General features: G+C 49.3%; 1 protein-coding gene and 1 long non-coding RNA gene across 2 annotated transcripts in view; one reads left to right on the forward strand and one right to left on the reverse strand.

Moving 5' to 3' along the window:
• LOC119405186 (sodium-coupled monocarboxylate transporter 2) overlaps positions 1–14021 on the forward strand; it is an 86405-nt gene extending 72384 nt beyond the window's left edge. The window contains exons 13-16 of the mRNA XM_037671997.2: positions 551–720; positions 11386–11486; positions 11599–11696; positions 13727–14021. Of these exons, the coding sequence (XP_037527925.1) occupies positions 551–720; positions 11386–11486; positions 11599–11696; positions 13727–13882 (525 nt within the window). The 3' untranslated portion in view covers positions 13883–14021. The remainder of the gene's footprint in view (positions 1–550; positions 721–11385; positions 11487–11598; positions 11697–13726) is intronic.
• Positions 1–17589, reverse strand: part of LOC119405188 (uncharacterized) — a 114494-nt gene that overhangs the window by 66910 nt on the left and 29995 nt on the right. Inside the window, exon 2 of the long non-coding RNA XR_005186432.2 lies at positions 11536–11687. This is a non-coding gene — a long non-coding RNA (uncharacterized LOC119405188). The remainder of the gene's footprint in view (positions 1–11535; positions 11688–17589) is intronic.

Here is a 17589-nt window from a genome sequence, read left to right on the forward strand (position 1 = left end):
CTGAGATTTCTGCCACCCCCCTCCCGCCCCGAGATTTTTCACTTTTGCAGACATACAAATGCACAGACGAACATATATAAATAATGGCTGAACATCCCCCCCCCCCCACCCAGAAAAAAAAATTCTGGCTACGCGTTCCCGGCGCCGGCGTCGACAGCTGCGGTTCGAACCGCGGGCCTTTTGAGTGGGAAGCGGGCATTCTACCCCTACGCCGCTTTGGCGGAGCCGTGTGCAATTCTTAAACGACGACACATTGCAGACTACCGATCGCAACGCCACAAGCGGATTCACCTGGTTTGAGCTTCACTTTCTGTACGATGGTGCGCTCGGCTGCTGTAGACAAGTCACGGTGATTCAGACTTTACAAACGACAACGTTCAAAGTTCAGTGGGGCGTTTCGTTTATTTAACGCGGCAGCTCTCGATGTCCGCCAATTCTCTCGGAGCATCCGCTCTTGATCGTACGCTGTAAGTTTATTATATAACTACAAACCTGACAGACACTATATAGTTTCGCGCATGCGCTTCACTCGTTCATGTACTGAACTCAGGGCACTGCGAGTGCGGCGCTGGGAGTGTTCCTGCTGCAAATATGGCAGACGGCCGGCCGATTCGCGTCGAGGGCGGAAGCAGTCCGGATGACGTACACGGTGGACAGCTGCCCCGCCAACACCACCGCCCTGGTCATCAACGAGACTCTGCCGTACGTCCCCACGGACAGGTGAGAAAGGTCCGCCGTAAAATTTGTCCGATGATGATTGTCTGTTGATTTCATTAGGTTACGTTTAAGAAAAAGAAACAAGCCCTCGATCAATCTCTCCCCCCACCCTCTCCCTCCGTTTCGATTATGAATTGACACTTTTTAAAATGGTGAGAGCCCCTTAGCGTATACACTTCGCAATCATCTGTAAGTTGACTTTCCTGCAAGAACATTTTCCAGCACGAAACCTCTCGTTCCCAGACTGTTTTTCTCGCTCTAAGGGCGTTCACCCCGCCACATTCCAGCGAAGGGGCGCGAGCTTCACAGAGGGTTTTCAATAAGTTACAGTGGGAATGTCATGCTTCGTAATAAACTCCATATGGTGTACCCAGTGCTGTAGGCGTTAGCGAATAAAAGTAACTTAATACGTTACTAATTACGCAAACATAAAATAAACGCGTTACCGCCCTACGTTACAAAGAAAGAAAGGTAACGCGTTACCGTTACAGAAAAAAAAAAGTAGCGCACGTTACTTGTGCCGTTACTCCGTGGTCAGAAATTTCAATCAGTGCGTCGTAACTGCAGGAACCCACAGAAAAAAATGTTATAAAGCTCACATTTACATCTCACACGAAGCTTCTAGCCCAAACAACGTTTTTACCTCAAATACTCATTTTACGAGCATACTTTTCACAAATGTGCCGGACCCCAGCAACATTATAGTGGTTTTCGAAGTTGCCCGCAGTTACATGCAATGCCTGTAGATGACCGAAGTTTCATGTGATGGCTTATAATATGTGGAACATGGTAAAGCAATGTGTGTCAGTGGGACACAACATGAGGTTCAATCATCAACGCTCTCTGCAAAGAAAACATCACTCAACTCTCAACAACTTCTGCAGTAATTCTGACGGTGTGCTTCTACTCACTAAGACAGATGCTCAAATATAGTATAGTCATAAATAAATTGTTAAACGGCTTAGTTCTGGGGAATGTTACGTTTCGCCGGGTTGGGCTCCAAGCCGGGAGAAGAAGACGCCTCGAGAAGGAAGAACGTACTTTTTAATGCGGCATGCTTGCCGAAAGAAGGTGTACAAAAAGAAACGCCCACGGCGTGATCCGCAGTCTTCATAAAGGAACGCCGTGATCAAAGGGCGAGGGAGTACATATCAACGCACATGCGCGATAGCAGGTTATCGTCCGGAACAAATGAGCCAGACTTGGGCGCCGGCTGAAAAACGGTGAGCGATGCGCAAACGCAACAGGAAGAAATATTTACACGGATTAACAATTTTTATCCTTTATCCTGTATAACTGTCGCAAAAATTGCTAGTGTTTATGTGAAGGTGATTAAGGTCAACCTCGTTCGCTCAAACATTTAGTAACCATAGAAACGCATACCCGCAGCCAATAGAAAGAAGTAAATTCCATTTTTTAAACAAACTTTATAACCAGCGCTGCAGTACTGCATGCGTGCAGAAGTTTCTAATAACTATAACTTGTACAATTTAGGCAACAGCTGCCTTTCAAAGCCGTCAGCGGATAGCTTGCCTCGCTTCTTGATGAATACGTCCGCACCTACGCTAAATAGGCGATCGACGTACTCTTAACGCTTGGCGGGCCGGCAGCAGTCCGCCGCCGCGATAAAAGAACGTCGGGGCGGGCTCTGCGAAAATGGCGCCTACGAGACGAATGAGCTGTCAAACTACCCGGATAAGTGGAATAAAAAATTACACCATCTCCCGCTAAAGGGGACCATGAGGCGATGCGAAGCCGGAGCACTTGCACGATCGCGTTCCGTTGGCGTTCGTTGGGCATGCTACCGACCTCGCGTCGTGGAACGCGAAGAGGAACGCTACGCGCGTCGTGTCTTCCCGCTAGCCTGGCCGTTAATTCTCACAGGGCGAGCGGGGAACGCGGTCGACAGGCGCGCGAGAGGGGGGCAACGTAGGAGAGGAGAGAGAGGGGGAGGGGACGCGCATGCGCTGGCGCTCATCGCGGCGTTGCGCAGGAGAGAAGGAAGGGTAATGGAGAGGGGTAGGGGAGGCGGGAGGGGGAGGGGGGAGGGTGAGTGGAGAGGAGGTCGTGGAGAGGGTTTGCGCATGAGCAGTAAGGGTGGTCACGCCGCACACCGCCACCACCGGATTGAACTCCGCTATAGGATGCTTCACGTCTAAAAAAAACCATGTTAGTGGCAGAGAGCTGTCGGAGGGGTGCGGGGGAGGATGGACGTTCGAACATGGATTGGCTCCATTGGCGCTGACGCGGCAGCGGAGACGGTATTCTGTCCAACCACAGTAAAGCACATGGTGCTCTAAATCATCTTTTTTTTTTCTAAACACAAGCTACCGGTGATCTCATAAACGGGAGGGCTTACTGCTCTCCCATAGTATATCCGCGATGCGCAGCGCCTATAGGGGCGCCACTGAAAGCCGCTTAGCGGCGGCCGTTGGAAGCGCTCGCGGGTCGCGTAGCAGACGCCTCATTTGCGCGCGTGCGATTCGCCGGTTGTGCGCGTCCCAGATAATTACTTTTGCGGCAACAGTGTGCGCAGAGGAGCCGCACTTTATAATAGTGGACATGTGTCCGATGTCACAGCTGTGTGGGACGACAATGTCCCCATACGCGACAAGTGTTTGTCACAGACAATCGACAACAAGCTTCTCCTACGAAGTGGAGCTCATCGTAAGTACACCGCTTTCTTTGTAACGTCCCGATCACTAACGCCTGCATGCGTTGACGCGTGAACGAATGTTTTTTCTCGACACAGTAGCTTCGTTTACGTGCCATGTGCTGATATAGTAGATTTTGAGGGAGCGCTGTCGCACCGGCGTATAGATTTCACAGGGTCGGCCACGTGAAGGGTCAGCGTTGGTAAAACTTTGAAACCAGCACGATAAACTTGTGAAAAAATAAAGGATAAGCTTGTCATCATCGGTGCAGAAGTGCACAGCGAACATTCTGCACCGACGATCGCATTCCAGTGCCATCAATAGGTAGAATGCAGCCGATTTCGTACAGCACACGTGTGATTCCACGGCGCTTTTTTAAAGGAGCCGTCACCTGCCCTACATTCTCTCGCATTGCGCTTCGCGCCATTCGTTTTTCAAGTGAGCCAAGGTATCGCGTCCTATCAGTGATAACAACCTCATGTGAATTGTAGTGTCTACAATGCAGGCGAGGCGACCAAATGTAAACGTAGTAGCGTTCGCTGAAGACGTAGCGACATAAATGGAGAAATAAAAACACGGTAATCGTTCTAACACTGCCGTAAACAAAGCGCGATTGCTTAGCTTCTACGTCGTACAGCCGCAATCCACCGCCGCCGTCGCTTTCGCTCATGAAATAGCACCGGAAACCTGTAGATGTACGTTCCGGGCGATTTTTTGTGTGTGTTTGAGCAGCCGACAACGCAGCAGGTATTTTTCGACATCGCTGAGGCCCGCCAGAATCGTTAAATCATGATGAAGAACACATCCATCCGTGCACTCGCGTATAGACGCTCGCGGGAACACTGCTCGCCGGGCCCCGCGAGCGCTTCCGAGCCATGGCGGCAGATGGCGTCGTCGGCGCTTCGCGCATCGCTCATAGAGTACACGCATATAGTGCTGCAAATCGTTCACCGCTTGTTCCAAACACAATGAACCGGAACGGCTTGCTGTTCTCCCATAGTATAGAGTACAAACGGTGCTCGAAAGCATTCACCTTTTGTTCTCTACTTAATTACAACGTAAGAAAAAAGAAACTCTAAATTCAGCGCATAGTGTAGCGCCATTGTCGCTCTTCTGTAAGTCTTGGTGTAGTTCAAATCCCGCGCCAAATCCTTGGCCAATGACGTTCTTGTGTAGGCCCCGGTGTAGTTCTAAATCCTGCGCTTAACGCCGCTACACTACCGTGAAACCTGAGGAAGTGCGTAGCGCGGGCAACCCAGCGATTCGCTTCGCAATCGCGCGCTTGCCGAGGCGGTGGCGCCCTCTCTCGTGCGGCGCGGGTATCAGCCGGATGATTCAGAAACGCTTTTCGCGAGTTTAGGTAAATCATTGCTAATTCACCTGTTAATTAAACTGTTAAAATTGTTAAACTATAAATTGTTAAGAACTGTTAAAATTAAAAAAAATCATCTGTTAATTCTTGGTTATTTCTGTAGTTCATAATATTTTAGACCTTGTTAGTTCATTTTGCACTGGTTGTGAGCATTATATTGGCCTTGTTTTAAGCCTCTGTTGACCCCTGCGTGACCATGCGACATGAAACAGAATGTTTTTTTTTTTTTTTCATAATCTGAGAAGACAGCATGTGTTAAAACAGCTTGCAAGTGGTAGATGTATATGGACGATAATTTGCCATTTGATTCTTATCACCCTTTTTAAATATCGGCACTACGTGAGCAAGTTTCCAGTCGTCAGGAATTCGCTTCGACCGCCGCAGGGATGCACCTCGCAGTCGGACGGGCGGCGGAACCATCGTGTGCGGAATAGATTGCCGCCGAGCTGTCCGTCGTGTGGATGCACGCTTAACGTTGCGGCGAGCGGTATATACGTGTTCGGCTAAGTTACCGAACGCGGTTACGTACAGCACACCGAAGGTACGCGCGCGATTGTTGCTGGCGCCTGTACCTGCCGAATTAACACTCATAAGACGGGATGTTTCGACGTGTTCGCGAAAGCCTTGACGCCCATAACTGGCTTATAGAGCCATAAAATATACACCTCTCTACTTCTGGCAAGCAGACGTGACCGTCACCTAATCGTTACTGCCACGTTATGAACACGTGTGTTCCTCTCAATAGCTCATCGTTGCAGCGCTAAAAATCGGAACACATGCGGCTACTTGCGGCGGTGAGCATCCATGACGCGCATCCATGACAGGCGCTAATGACTGAAAGTAATATGAAAATCATAAACGGTGCATGCACGAGCGACGTGCGCCACAAAGCCAACAACACGCGCAGCTCATACATACATACATACATACATACATACATACATACATACATACATACATACATACATACATACATACATACATACATACATACATACATACATACATACATACATACATACATACATACATACGTGCGCCCCGCGCGGTGGTCTAGTGATTATGTCGCTCGACTGCTGACCCGAAGGTCGCGGGATCGAATCCCGGCCGCAGCGCCTGCACTTTCGATGGAGGCGAAAATGTACGAGGCCCGTGTACTTAGATTTAGGTGCACGTTGAAGAACCCCAGGTGGTCCAAATTTCCGGAGCCCTCCACTACGGCGTCCCTCATAATCATATCTTGTATTTGGGACGTTAAACCCCAGATATTATTATATTATTATACATACATACGTGCGTACATACATCAACATTAGCCAACATTGACCAGTGGCGGTAGTATGCAAGTGAAGACGGCCCACCTAAGGCACGTAACACTGCTCGCCGTTCACCCTTCAACAAAGTGCGGCTGGGGGTCGCTCTGGCAAATAAGACCTCGCAAATAAGAAAGAAAGAATCCGTCCTGCGTGATCGGTGTAGGTGATGACCGCAGCCATGCGGGCTCGCCATAAAAACGCAAGGTCTTCGCAACAAACGACAACAACTACGTCACGCGCATCCTTGGCGATGTTGGCTCCCCCGGAAGTAAATGCCTTCTCGAATCCGACTTCGAAGTACAGCCTTTTATGGCTCTTCGTTAACTCGGTATCCAAGAAAAAGAAAAATATCAGAGGGTCTCTTATGCGTTCATCTAAGACGACTCGAAGGCAAAAACCATCTATTTCTTCTCAGTCGATGTATTAATAATAATATTAATAATAATAATAATATCTGGGGTTTAACGTCCCAGAACCACTACATGATTATGAGAGACGCCGTAGTGGAGGGCTCCGGAAATTTCGACCACCTGGGGTTCTTTAACGTGCACCTAAATCTAAGTACACGGGCCCTCAAGCATTTTCGCCTCCGTCGGAAATGCAGCCGCCGCGGCCGGGATTCGATCCCGCGACCTTCGGGTCAGCAGTCGAGCTCCATAACCACTAGACCACCGTGGCGGGGCCAGTGGATATATTGATCCTGCCCCGCCACCGACCGAACGCTTTCCGCACCTAACGCGGTTTCGCATGCTGCCTCCAAGATCGGAGGCACGGAGGCACCTCACCTGGTTTTTGCACTGCCTCCGTGATCGGCCCAGCTTTGACCAAGCTATGACGTCGCGTGATGTGACGTCATAGTGACTTCGTGATGACGTCACAAATTTCGCCGATCTGTGACGTCATTATGACGTCATCACGTGATGACATTTTTTTACATAACTCGTGTAGACGCCGCCGACAGGAGACGCCGACGCGGGACGCCGGTCAATCTTCGCGTTCGATGAGGCGTGTAAGGCTTTCGCCTTAATAAAGAATAACAACCAACACAGGGAAGTTATTGCGAACGCTTCAGTTGCACGCCTCTAAAAAAAAGAAAACAAAATGTGGGACGCTTGCACTAGAGGCACAAGGCTGAGTCACAGCGGGGCTGGTGGTCTCCTAGCTGGTCCCGGATTGGCTCGATCTGAGTTAGGCTTAATTAGCATAATTTGGCCACATGAAACTCAAGGGCGTGGTTTAATCACACACAAGTTAATTAGTTTCAATTATGTTTTGTTTCAATTAGCACAATTTACACTTACTTGGGTTTAGTTATGCTCGACTCGGTCAGTAGTAATGAGTATCTTCCTGAGCCTGGACTCACTAACATCATTGTGAATTCGACTTGGATTGCCCGCTTTCTGTGGTTCATACCCGTTCCTGATGATAGTTTTCTGGCGACGTGAACAGGCATAACGAAAAGCTTGACAGCTCCGCTGGAAAATATATATACATAGAAAAGAACAACCGACACAGGGAAGTGATTGCGAACGCTATACAGTGACACACCTCTCAAAAAAGAAGGGGGAAAAAAAGCACGCCTGCGTTTCGACAACATCCGAGAGATCCCCGAAGACCGATAATGACTCCTCCTCCTCGCTTATTGGTCCCTGTCAGCGTATACAGCGCATGGACGATTTCGGCAAGTGCGGTTAGCGGCGCCTTCCAGGTGCATGTGTTGTCTCAGGGCCGCTGCAATTTGGATGATTAATGGCCGACAGGCTAATTTTTCGCACGACCGCGTATGTATAGATGGACAGGCTATACCCTGAAGCTATAGAGTTCGTCGCAAACAAAACGATCGGGGTGTATTCGAGCATGGAATACTTGCGGTCGTACACACGCACCCACACACACACGCACATACAAACACAATACAACAGCGCATATACATACGCGCGCGCGTCTGTGTGTGTGTGTGTGTGTGTGTGTGTGTGTGTGTGTGTGTGTGTGTGTGTGTGTGTGTGTGTGTGTGTGTGTGTGTGTGTGTGTGTGTGTGTGTGTGTGTGTGTGTGTGTGTCCTTCGAGACCCGTCATTAAGTGAGTCCGCATTAAGTCGTAAATCTCGAAGGACGATGCTATCGCGTCGCCAGTTCCAGCCACACATGCGAGAGACACGCAGAGATCTGCGAAGGACTCGGACATATATATGCGCCTCGCGTTTGAATGCACACGCAAACTTCCCAAGGCTGACGAATGATCTCTTGAGGGCTATAGCCTGGTAGGCATTAAACTGCGGCGGCGTTATGTAAAAAAGAGAGAGAGAGAGAGAAATGGCAGAAAACGGCACGAGAAGAGAGACGTGGGGAACAAAAATAAGACGGCGGAAAAAAAAAAAACATCTCGTCACCCCTTCGTCGCCAATTCCCTTTTTGGCCACGTCTTGTCGCCCTGGGTTTCTTTCTTCTATATGACCGAAACACACCGACTGGCGAATATCTCTCAGTCTTTATGATAGCATTCTTTTCTTAGGTATGTTACTCCTTAGTGTACGCGAAGGTAACAATACCGCTGAAAGAAAGTAGGGCAGAAAACCAAAGGACTGCACAATTCGGTGATACTAAAAGCCGGTAACCCCAATTCTAACGTTGAGCCCATTGTTAAACCTACGCCAGTGTCTCTATAGTGACGTTGCACGCGTAGCAGTAAACCGCCCCGCGTTACAAGTCCCATTAAAACCCCTGCGACGACACATATACATACGTGTCCCGTGCATAGTATGCGTGTACACATGTGTCAAATGCGTCAGGATAGGCCCACGAAGTCACCGACTTTGATTACAATGACACCTAATAATCAAAAGGTTACTTGTTTTATATTATATTGCCACGCCCGCTCCTTTTATTTTGTTGTATTCGGGTTTGACCAGCAAGGACGGTTATCAACGCTCGACGCTGACCGCGCCGCAGTGTTCGAGAAGCTTCGCGAGCGTAGCAGATCGTTTTGTTAAGATTGCACGCGGGACGCGAATAGTCTAGATTATTCCAGTGCTTGCGCGACAACCAATGATAAGGCTGGAAAGTTCGATGCGTGATGTATAAAAGACGGCGCATCCCAGCCATGATTCAGTTGTTCGACGGCCGACGCCCAGTTCGGCGCTATCAGTGTACAGCGTGTATAGCTATAGTCTGAGTTTTCAGTTTCCCGGCCACAAGTTCGGCCAAATAAAGAGTTTCATCTCTGACGTGCTGACTGCTGCCTTCGTCGACGTCACGACCCCGTGACAATATTGACGGTAGGATGTCGGCACGAAAGCAAGATCGCAAAATATTTTGTCCTTATTAGACGAAACCCCGACACCATCGCATCTTAGGTTGGGGTTGAGCTACCACCCCCTGTAAAGTCATTTTCGCCTCGTGGCGCACGCGCGTCCGGTGGGTTAGTCGTAATTAAAGTCCCTAGATTTTTTCTTCTTAATCTAGGGACTTTAGTCGTAATTACCTCAAACGCCGTCGAGCGAGAGCTGGTGCTGTGCTCGCGCGGTGTACTCTTTAACGCGGTGGCGCCAGCAGCGACGCCTGGCGGGATCGCGGTTACGCGGGCGAATAATGAAGAGCACTTTCTTTTTGGGGGATTTGGCGCGGCCGTGTACGGACGTCTCTCGCGGGAGATCCGTGGGGACGAGACGATACCGCGGCTCGTTCCCGCGGGCTCGGCGACGCCGCATTCGCGGTACATTGTGCTCGTTATGTTGTTTGTGTTTTGTATTGGCATTGAATTGCATTATTTCTCATGTTACTGGGTTAATTATAAAAGTCGGTGGGCGAGCACGCCGTTGTGAAGGCAGTTGATGGATGTCCACGTTGTTGTGCCTCAGCACAAAGGCCACAATGTCGTCGACTTTCCATTATAGAAGGATACTGGAAAACGGAGTCTTCGCCCAACCGGGAGTCAACACCTGCGTGCTGCTTCTGGCAGCGCGTCGCAATTTGGAGAACATGAATAGGAGCCAACACCTGCGTGCTGCTTCTGGCAGAGCGTCGCAATTTGAAGAACATTAATAGGAGCCAACACCTGCGTGCTGCTTCTGGCAGCGCGTCGCTATTTGGAGAACATGAATAGGAGCCAACACCTGCGTGCTGCTTCTGGCAGCGCGTCGCAATTTGGAGAACATGAATTGGGAGCCAACACCTGCAACCGGCCATAAACCGGCGGAGGGCCAAGAGGACAATGTACGGCCCCGATTTAAGGCCGTCCCCGTCGGTGGTTGGGGTCGATCGGAGTGGAACCGAGTCGAACCGAGTCGAAGCAGCCGACGTGGTCGTGCTGGCAGTCATGTTGACTGAGAGCGAAAATATGTAAATAGTCTGTACATAAAATCTTTTCCTTCTTCACCTTGCCCTTACTGACTACTCCGAGCACGATGCACACCCGTGTTCGCACCGGCCACGCAACCCGAGTACCAACAGCGATTCCAGAGGTGGGATGCAACGACGCGTATTTCCAGCAGCGAGCCTGAGGGACGACATCGGAACATAATGGTGGCGGTAGCGATGGGCCACGCAACTTCATTCCTAACAGTGGTGGCAGCGGTGGGATGCCACGACCCCGTATTCTACGCTGCGCACCAGAGGGGGCATACGTCAGTCGTAACAACGTCTTGATTTGCTCGACGGCGTGACTGTGATGTCCGTGTGTTCCATGAGCGCGGCTGTCTCCCGATCCGACAAAATGTAACAGATAATATCGCCAAACGTGGTGTGTTTCGTCGCACGCGATGGTACGATAATCACTGCACCTGACGAGCGGGCCGCTTCTATGATGGCGAGGTTAACGTAGCTCAAGACTCGAGTTTGATTGCACAACGAAAAATAAAGGACACGGACGAAAGTAAGACGCACTCAGCGCAACCATACTTTCGCGCAATCATGCTCAAGCAATGGATTACCAACATGCCCAGAACGCTGCTCGCACAAAGCCTTCACAAAGCTCTCACAAACACTTCGTGAAAGGAAGGCCACGATCGCCACTCGATCAACTGACCGCTCTCCGTCCCAACATCCCTGATCTAGAATCCTACGTCGGTGATTCGGTGATGATCATTCCACTGACTGTTAAGATCAGCTGCCTGACACCGACGTGGGCTGCCGCACAGAACATTTCCCATTTGTCTTCCTCAACGTATTCTCGAAACATCTGCTCTTGTTTTGTAGTTCTTCTGCTACAAGAAAGGTGGCGTGCTGCATTTTGCACGCCATTCGAGAGCAGCCAATCTCAATCTTTCAAACGCGTATTTTGACATGGTGCTACGTCTACGCTGGGTTTACTTATTCTCGCCTCTGTGCAGCCCCGACGTGTTTGCCTTGTACCGCCTGTCGGCCTACTGGTGTTGCCTGTTCGCCACGGTCCTCACGGTGGTCATCGGGCTGGCGCTTAGCGTCATAACGGGTACGTGCTCTCATCTGACGTCGTCAGGGGTTTCAAAAGAGGGTCTTACCGCAGTAGTCGACGAGGACGTATTCTGTCAGGTGAGTTGATGTGACGTTCACCTCTCGTCCAGATCGAGCGGAGGACGACCTCGAGAAGACCATGAGCCTGTCGAGTCCCATAGCCCTGAAGTTCTGGGCGCGGATCGGACTGCTTCCGCGTCTGAAAAAGGTGAGTGCGTGCGCGCGCCTTAAACAGCGTGTAAATTAGTGCACGCGTACACGTGTGCAATACCACATAAAAGGCGGGAAGAAAACAAAATACATAATTTAAGATGAAGCCACTTCCACAGCTTCGGCAATTGTGCGGTGCTAACAAATAAAGGTAGTGAGTCTGGAATGCACATACGAATAGTATACCGAATACCCAATACCACTTTCGAGAGGTATGGGAGGCCATCTTTCTCAGCGATAACCCTGACCGGGTGCAATGTCTCGTGCCGCATAGGCATAGGTGTGCACACGGAGAAGGAGGGTTAAGTCAGGGTCCCACAAATTTATTAAGTCGGACTGAACCCGCTATTCTTTTAAGTGCAGCACCATAAAGGTTTTTGACTATATATATCGGCGGCCGAGAACCACCCCTGATGTTGCATTAAAGGAACTGTTTACTTCCCGATATTGCGTATTTGGGCTCGTTGGCGAAGCACATTAAGAATCAAACAGCAGACCAGGACACAGAGCGGGGCTGTCGGCTGTCGTGTGTTCCGTTCTGTGTCCTGGTCGTTTACGTGCGCTGTTTATTTCACCCCCCCCCCCCCCTCAACCACCAGAAAGCCGGAAACCAAAGGTATAGGCCGTTGTGAGAAGCACGCCGCAATCACTTCATTTCATTCCTTCAAAGCCTCCCAATCTTTGGGTAACTTGCGACGAAACTTAATAAATGCTCCTTCGAATGTTCGCAAACCTTACTCTCGAATGTTCGCAAACCTTACTCTCGAATGTTCGCATACCTTACTCTCGTTCGCCTTCAACTCGAGTACGCTTCCGCTATTTGGTCCCCTTCACCAAAAATACCTTACTGACATGTTCGAACGAATTCAGAACAGGGCAAGCCGCTTTATTTCTAACGATTACAGCTATCAGTCTAGTGTCACACAAATCAAACTTAACCTTTCATTGCAATCTTTGAGTACTCAACGTGACATTGCCTTGCTGACACTGTTTCACAAATTCATTCATTCATTCATCTCGAACAACACTAGCACACTTGAAAAGACCCTACTCCACGTCACACAGGCTTCATTATCACTTTAGCTACACCCGCATTTACGGATCAACACGTGCGTTCGACTGCTCTGCGCTTCCACGGGCAGTCTGATGTTGGAATTCCCTGCAGGATAGCATCGCATGTCTGAAAAACATTGATGCATTTCGTGACTCATTGACCAGTTATCTGGCCAACGGGGTGTAAAAATATTTGCCATTATCGCAGTGTGCTCTCTGTGTTATAACTCTTTTGCAATTTCTTATTGTATAGCACTGTAGTGTCGCTTTCTTTTTTCTCTTTTTTTTTTCTCTCTATCCGAACCGTAATACTAAAAACATTTCAACTGTGCTTGACTAGATGATTATTTCCTGATTATATGTTTTAGCTTTGTTAGTGTTGTTGGTTTTTTTTTTGTTGTTGTTGTTACCATTGCTGATAAACTAATTAATTATTTTGCACTGCACTTCTTCTTATGTGATCTGGTAGATGACCGCTGTCCAGGCCCGTAGCCAGGAATTTTTCGCGGTGGGGGCCCACTTGCTGAAAACTATTTGAGAAAAAACACCTATTTTCATTATTTATTTTTGGTAAAAACACCTACTTCACCAAATTTTCAAGGGGGGAGGGGCCCTAGGGCCCACCCCTGGCTACGGGCCTGCCGCTGTACATGAATTTTGTGTTATGGAAGTACTACGGAAGTTCACTTTTTTTTGTACTGGCCCCCTTACAGAATGCCTCAACAAAAGCTCGTAAGGTATTTTTAAATAAATAAAATAAATAAAAGAATTCTGACTCAACAAGAGGGGGCATGTGGCGGTGCGTTTTGGTTCACCCTAATGGAGACCCAGGGGCGCGTCTGTGGTCGTAGGAAAAGAGAGGGCGGCCGGCCCAGGCCGCCCTCCCATTCGACTGTCAGAACTTTAGTGTCGAATAGAACAATTCTGATTGATACCGAATCGATGACGTCATGTCGCGTCATCACTTGCGTGCAGGAACCTCTGCGAGTCACGGTCAACGGCAATGGCATCAAGGCGTCGCCTTACGAGATACAACCGCTGCAGTCGAACGGCGACGACATCGACCTCCTCTCGAAGTCCAGCTGCAAGAACGGGCTACACGTGACGTGTACAGACCAAGGGGACTTGTAGCTAACGTTTACCAACCGCAACTGCACTTCACCCAAAGCAACTCGCGCGCATGCGCGCTTGGACTGACTGCATTTCCTCGTGACATCATTTCATCTGTAAATATATTTCGCCAGAATGATACAGGTCACTGCGGGCGCGCGTGCAGGTTGTGACTGCTGCGTTTCAGCCTTCTGTATAGCAATCCTGGTATTCAAGAGTTCTACGAAAGTTCGTCTGGTCAGGTAACATGATGCGGAAGAAGATGCGCTCACTGACCAAGTCAAGGTGAAAACACGGAGACGTTTCGGGAGTCGTACGGGCCCCGAAACGTCTGTGTGTTTTCACCTTGACTTGGCCAGTGACCGCATCTTCTTCCTCAACAGTGATCCTGGTGTTTCGATCCCTCAGCCACCTGCCGTGGTGGCTTAGCGACGCTGCCCTGCCAAGCACAAAATGGCACAGGTCTTTGATTCCCGGTCACGAAGACTGCATTTCGATGGGAACATGCTGCATAAATGCGCCTGTACGTAGAATCAGACGCTCATTAAGGAATCTCAAATTGAAATATCCCCGCAACGGCGCGCCTCGTGATTATATCGTGCTTTTGGCCCATGAAATCCCAGAATTCGACGGAACGCCTACATAATGAGCTCTACCGTTGCTACAATTTCTTGTTATTTGTCTGAGCTTAGTACGTGTTCCTGTGACACGTGTACGCGTGTTATACATGGAGAAATGCGTAGCGTTTGCATCAGTGTTTCGATACAGGCGGGTTTGATGCAGCGTATCTTCTTATTTGTGTACAATAAGTAAACAACAAAAATTCTGTGTCGATAGTGACATAATTTAAGTTGCCTAGTGGCCTGCAGGATATTGGTCAACTCACCAGGTGGCGCGTTGGCGCAAGTGCCATAATTTACATGTCTGCATGCGCCCCAAGTGCAAGACCAAAGGAAACGATACAAACTCAGTCACGTGTCTTTTGATTGATTTCGCAATTACAGAGACAATCCGCGCAAATTTTTCGCTGCCGCCGTCGGGGGCGCCGTCGCCGTAACGCTTTGTATATTTAAATATGTTGACTGCGCTGTTGTTCTTCGCTATATTGTACGATAAGCAGTGCCATATGGTTTCCGATGGTAATGAGAGAGAGAGAGAGAGAGTTGCCACGAAGAGATCCTTAAGGGGTACTGACACGAACATTTTCAGTTGTCGTTTTTTTTTTTGCGTCAAATGAAAGGTGAAGCCCTCAAGAGCCTAGAAAGGGTAGTGCTAAGCGCGAGTGCGCCCTGAAAAAGTAATTCAGTATGTTTTTAAAGGCTAGTTTAGGTTTCTACTGTACCCTGACGTTACGACACGGTATGAGCTTCTCGTCACGTGCTCGCACAATATATGATGACGTTTCCACGGCCGCTCCGCACCGTGGCTCCGTTGGTGACGCACAAGCGGCCATTATGGAAGTTTTTATGACGCACAAGCGGCCATCTTGGAAGTTTTGGTACCTAACGTCATCACAACTAACCATAGTGCTGCGTGAAGTCACCAGAATTTGTACTGTAGCCTGACGTCAAGCTAGTGTCGATGTCAGTAGGTGCGCCATGGAAAAATTGACTTTAATATGAAAATAAAATATCTTATCAGCATTTGCTGAGCTTCACACTTGCTCAGAGTGGTCTCTGCATACAGGAGATTTGTATGGCAGAGTAAACTCGCCTTCGAAAAAAGGTGTCAGTACCATTTTAAGGTCGCATCATGCACTATGAGAGATCGCTCAAGCGAATGTGCAACGTATTCCGAATGTCACTCCCCTGTACGTGTTCAGTGATGTCCTAACCGTCAACGCGTGCTTTGTTCTTCTCCATCTTCAGTTCGTTGGGTTCTTCTTCCGTACGTTCATCCTCAGTGTGCTCATATACTCAACTACACAATAAACATTGCAAACGACGGTAAGAGGAACACTTCTTGAATGACGCCCATGTTCACTGTTGTGTGCTTGTTTACCTGCAGCGTTCAAATTTCACGCTGTCGAACCAAACTGCCACATTACGTGCCACTTATTTTATTTATTTTTCAGATATTCTGTTATCGTTTTTTTTTTTTCGTTCTGTGCTTGCATACTGTTTCCGCGATTTCGAAAAATTCACAACAACTGAACCGAGCTAGGAGAGCGAAAGCAATAGTATCATTAGTTCGTTTATTCAGACTCAAATGAAGAAATTATAAGGTAAAGGGAAATAGAAATAACCCGCGATGGCAAGCTAGTCATTGTTTCGTCCACATTTATTCCCTTTTGCCTGTCTCTTACACACATTTCATTAAAAATGCAACAATTCATTTCCAATTTCCCACTGTTCTTATTTTGTTCTGTCGGCTTCATATTGTCACGTGGTCGTGACGTCGATGAAGACAGCAGTCGGCGTTTGCAGGATGAAACTGTTTATTTGGCCGAACTTGTGGCCGGAAAATGAGAACTAGAACTACAGCAATACACGCTGTACAAATATAGCGGCGAACAGGGCGTCGTCCGTCGATCAACTGACAAGCGGTCAAGCGCGTCGGCTTTTATACAGGCGCTATGGAACTTTCCAGCAATATCGCTGGTGGCGGCGTTATGTCTCGACAAAGCTGGAACATTTGCGTGCGGCACGCAATCTTAACAAAGCGATCTACTAAAATCGTGAAGCTTCTCGAACACTGCTTCACGGCCAGCGTCGAGCGTTGATAACCGTCCTTGCTGGTCAAACTCGAACACATCAAAATAAAAGAAGAAGCGAGCGTGGCATTGCCCCCCTCTGAAAAAGCATCGTCCCGATGCTTGCAACAGAACATGCAAAGGAAAAAACAAGTGCATACACAAATAAATTACAATAAAAAAGGAAAAAGTAGAGTTCTCAGGTTCGCTAACGCGCAAAAAACGGCTTAAGGCGCACGACATGGACGACTTCAGGTCGTGCGCGGCGTCGCTGGGAGTTCGTAATGCCGTCCGGGACGACCTCGTAGTCAAGAGCGCCGTGACGTCGAAGCACCTTGTATGGGCCGAAGTATCGCCGAAGAAGTTTTTCACTGAGCCCACGTCGGCGTATCGGCGTCCAGACCCACACACGGTCACCGGGTTGGTACTCCATGTGGCGTCGTCGAAGATTATAGTGACGGCTGTCGACCCTCTGCTGGTTCTTGATGCGCAGGCGGGCGAGCTATCGAGCTTCTTCGGCGCGTTGCAAATAGGCGGCAACGTCGAGATCGTCTTCGTCGGTGGCGGTTGGTAGCATTGCGTCGAGCGTCGTTGCCGGGCTCCTTCCGTAGACCAGCTTGTACGGCGTCATTTGCGTCGTTTCTTGCATGGCCGTGTTGTATGCGAAGGTCACATACGGAAGGATGGCATCCCACGTCTTGTGTTCGACGTCGACATACATGGCCAGCATGTCGGCGATGGTCTTGTTTAGCCGCTCGGTGAGGCCATTGGTCTGTGGGTGGTACGCTGTGGTCCGGCGGTGGCTTGTTTGGCTGTATCTCAGTATTGCCTGAGTTAGGTCAGCAGTAAACGCCGTACCTCTGTCGGTGATGAGGACCTCTGGGGCGCCATGACGCAGGAGGATGTTCTCAACGAAGAACTTTGCTACCTCGGCGGCACTGCCTCTGGGTAGGGCCCTTGTCTCGGCGTAGCGGGTGAGGTAGTCGGTAGCTACGACGATCCATTTGTTTCCGGTATTGGACGTCGGGAACGGCCC

The sequence above is a fragment of the Rhipicephalus sanguineus genome, chromosome 9 (genome assembly GCF_013339695.2).
Source record: "Rhipicephalus sanguineus isolate Rsan-2018 chromosome 9, BIME_Rsan_1.4, whole genome shotgun sequence".
NCBI lineage: Eukaryota > Metazoa > Arthropoda > Arachnida > Ixodida > Ixodidae > Rhipicephalus > Rhipicephalus sanguineus.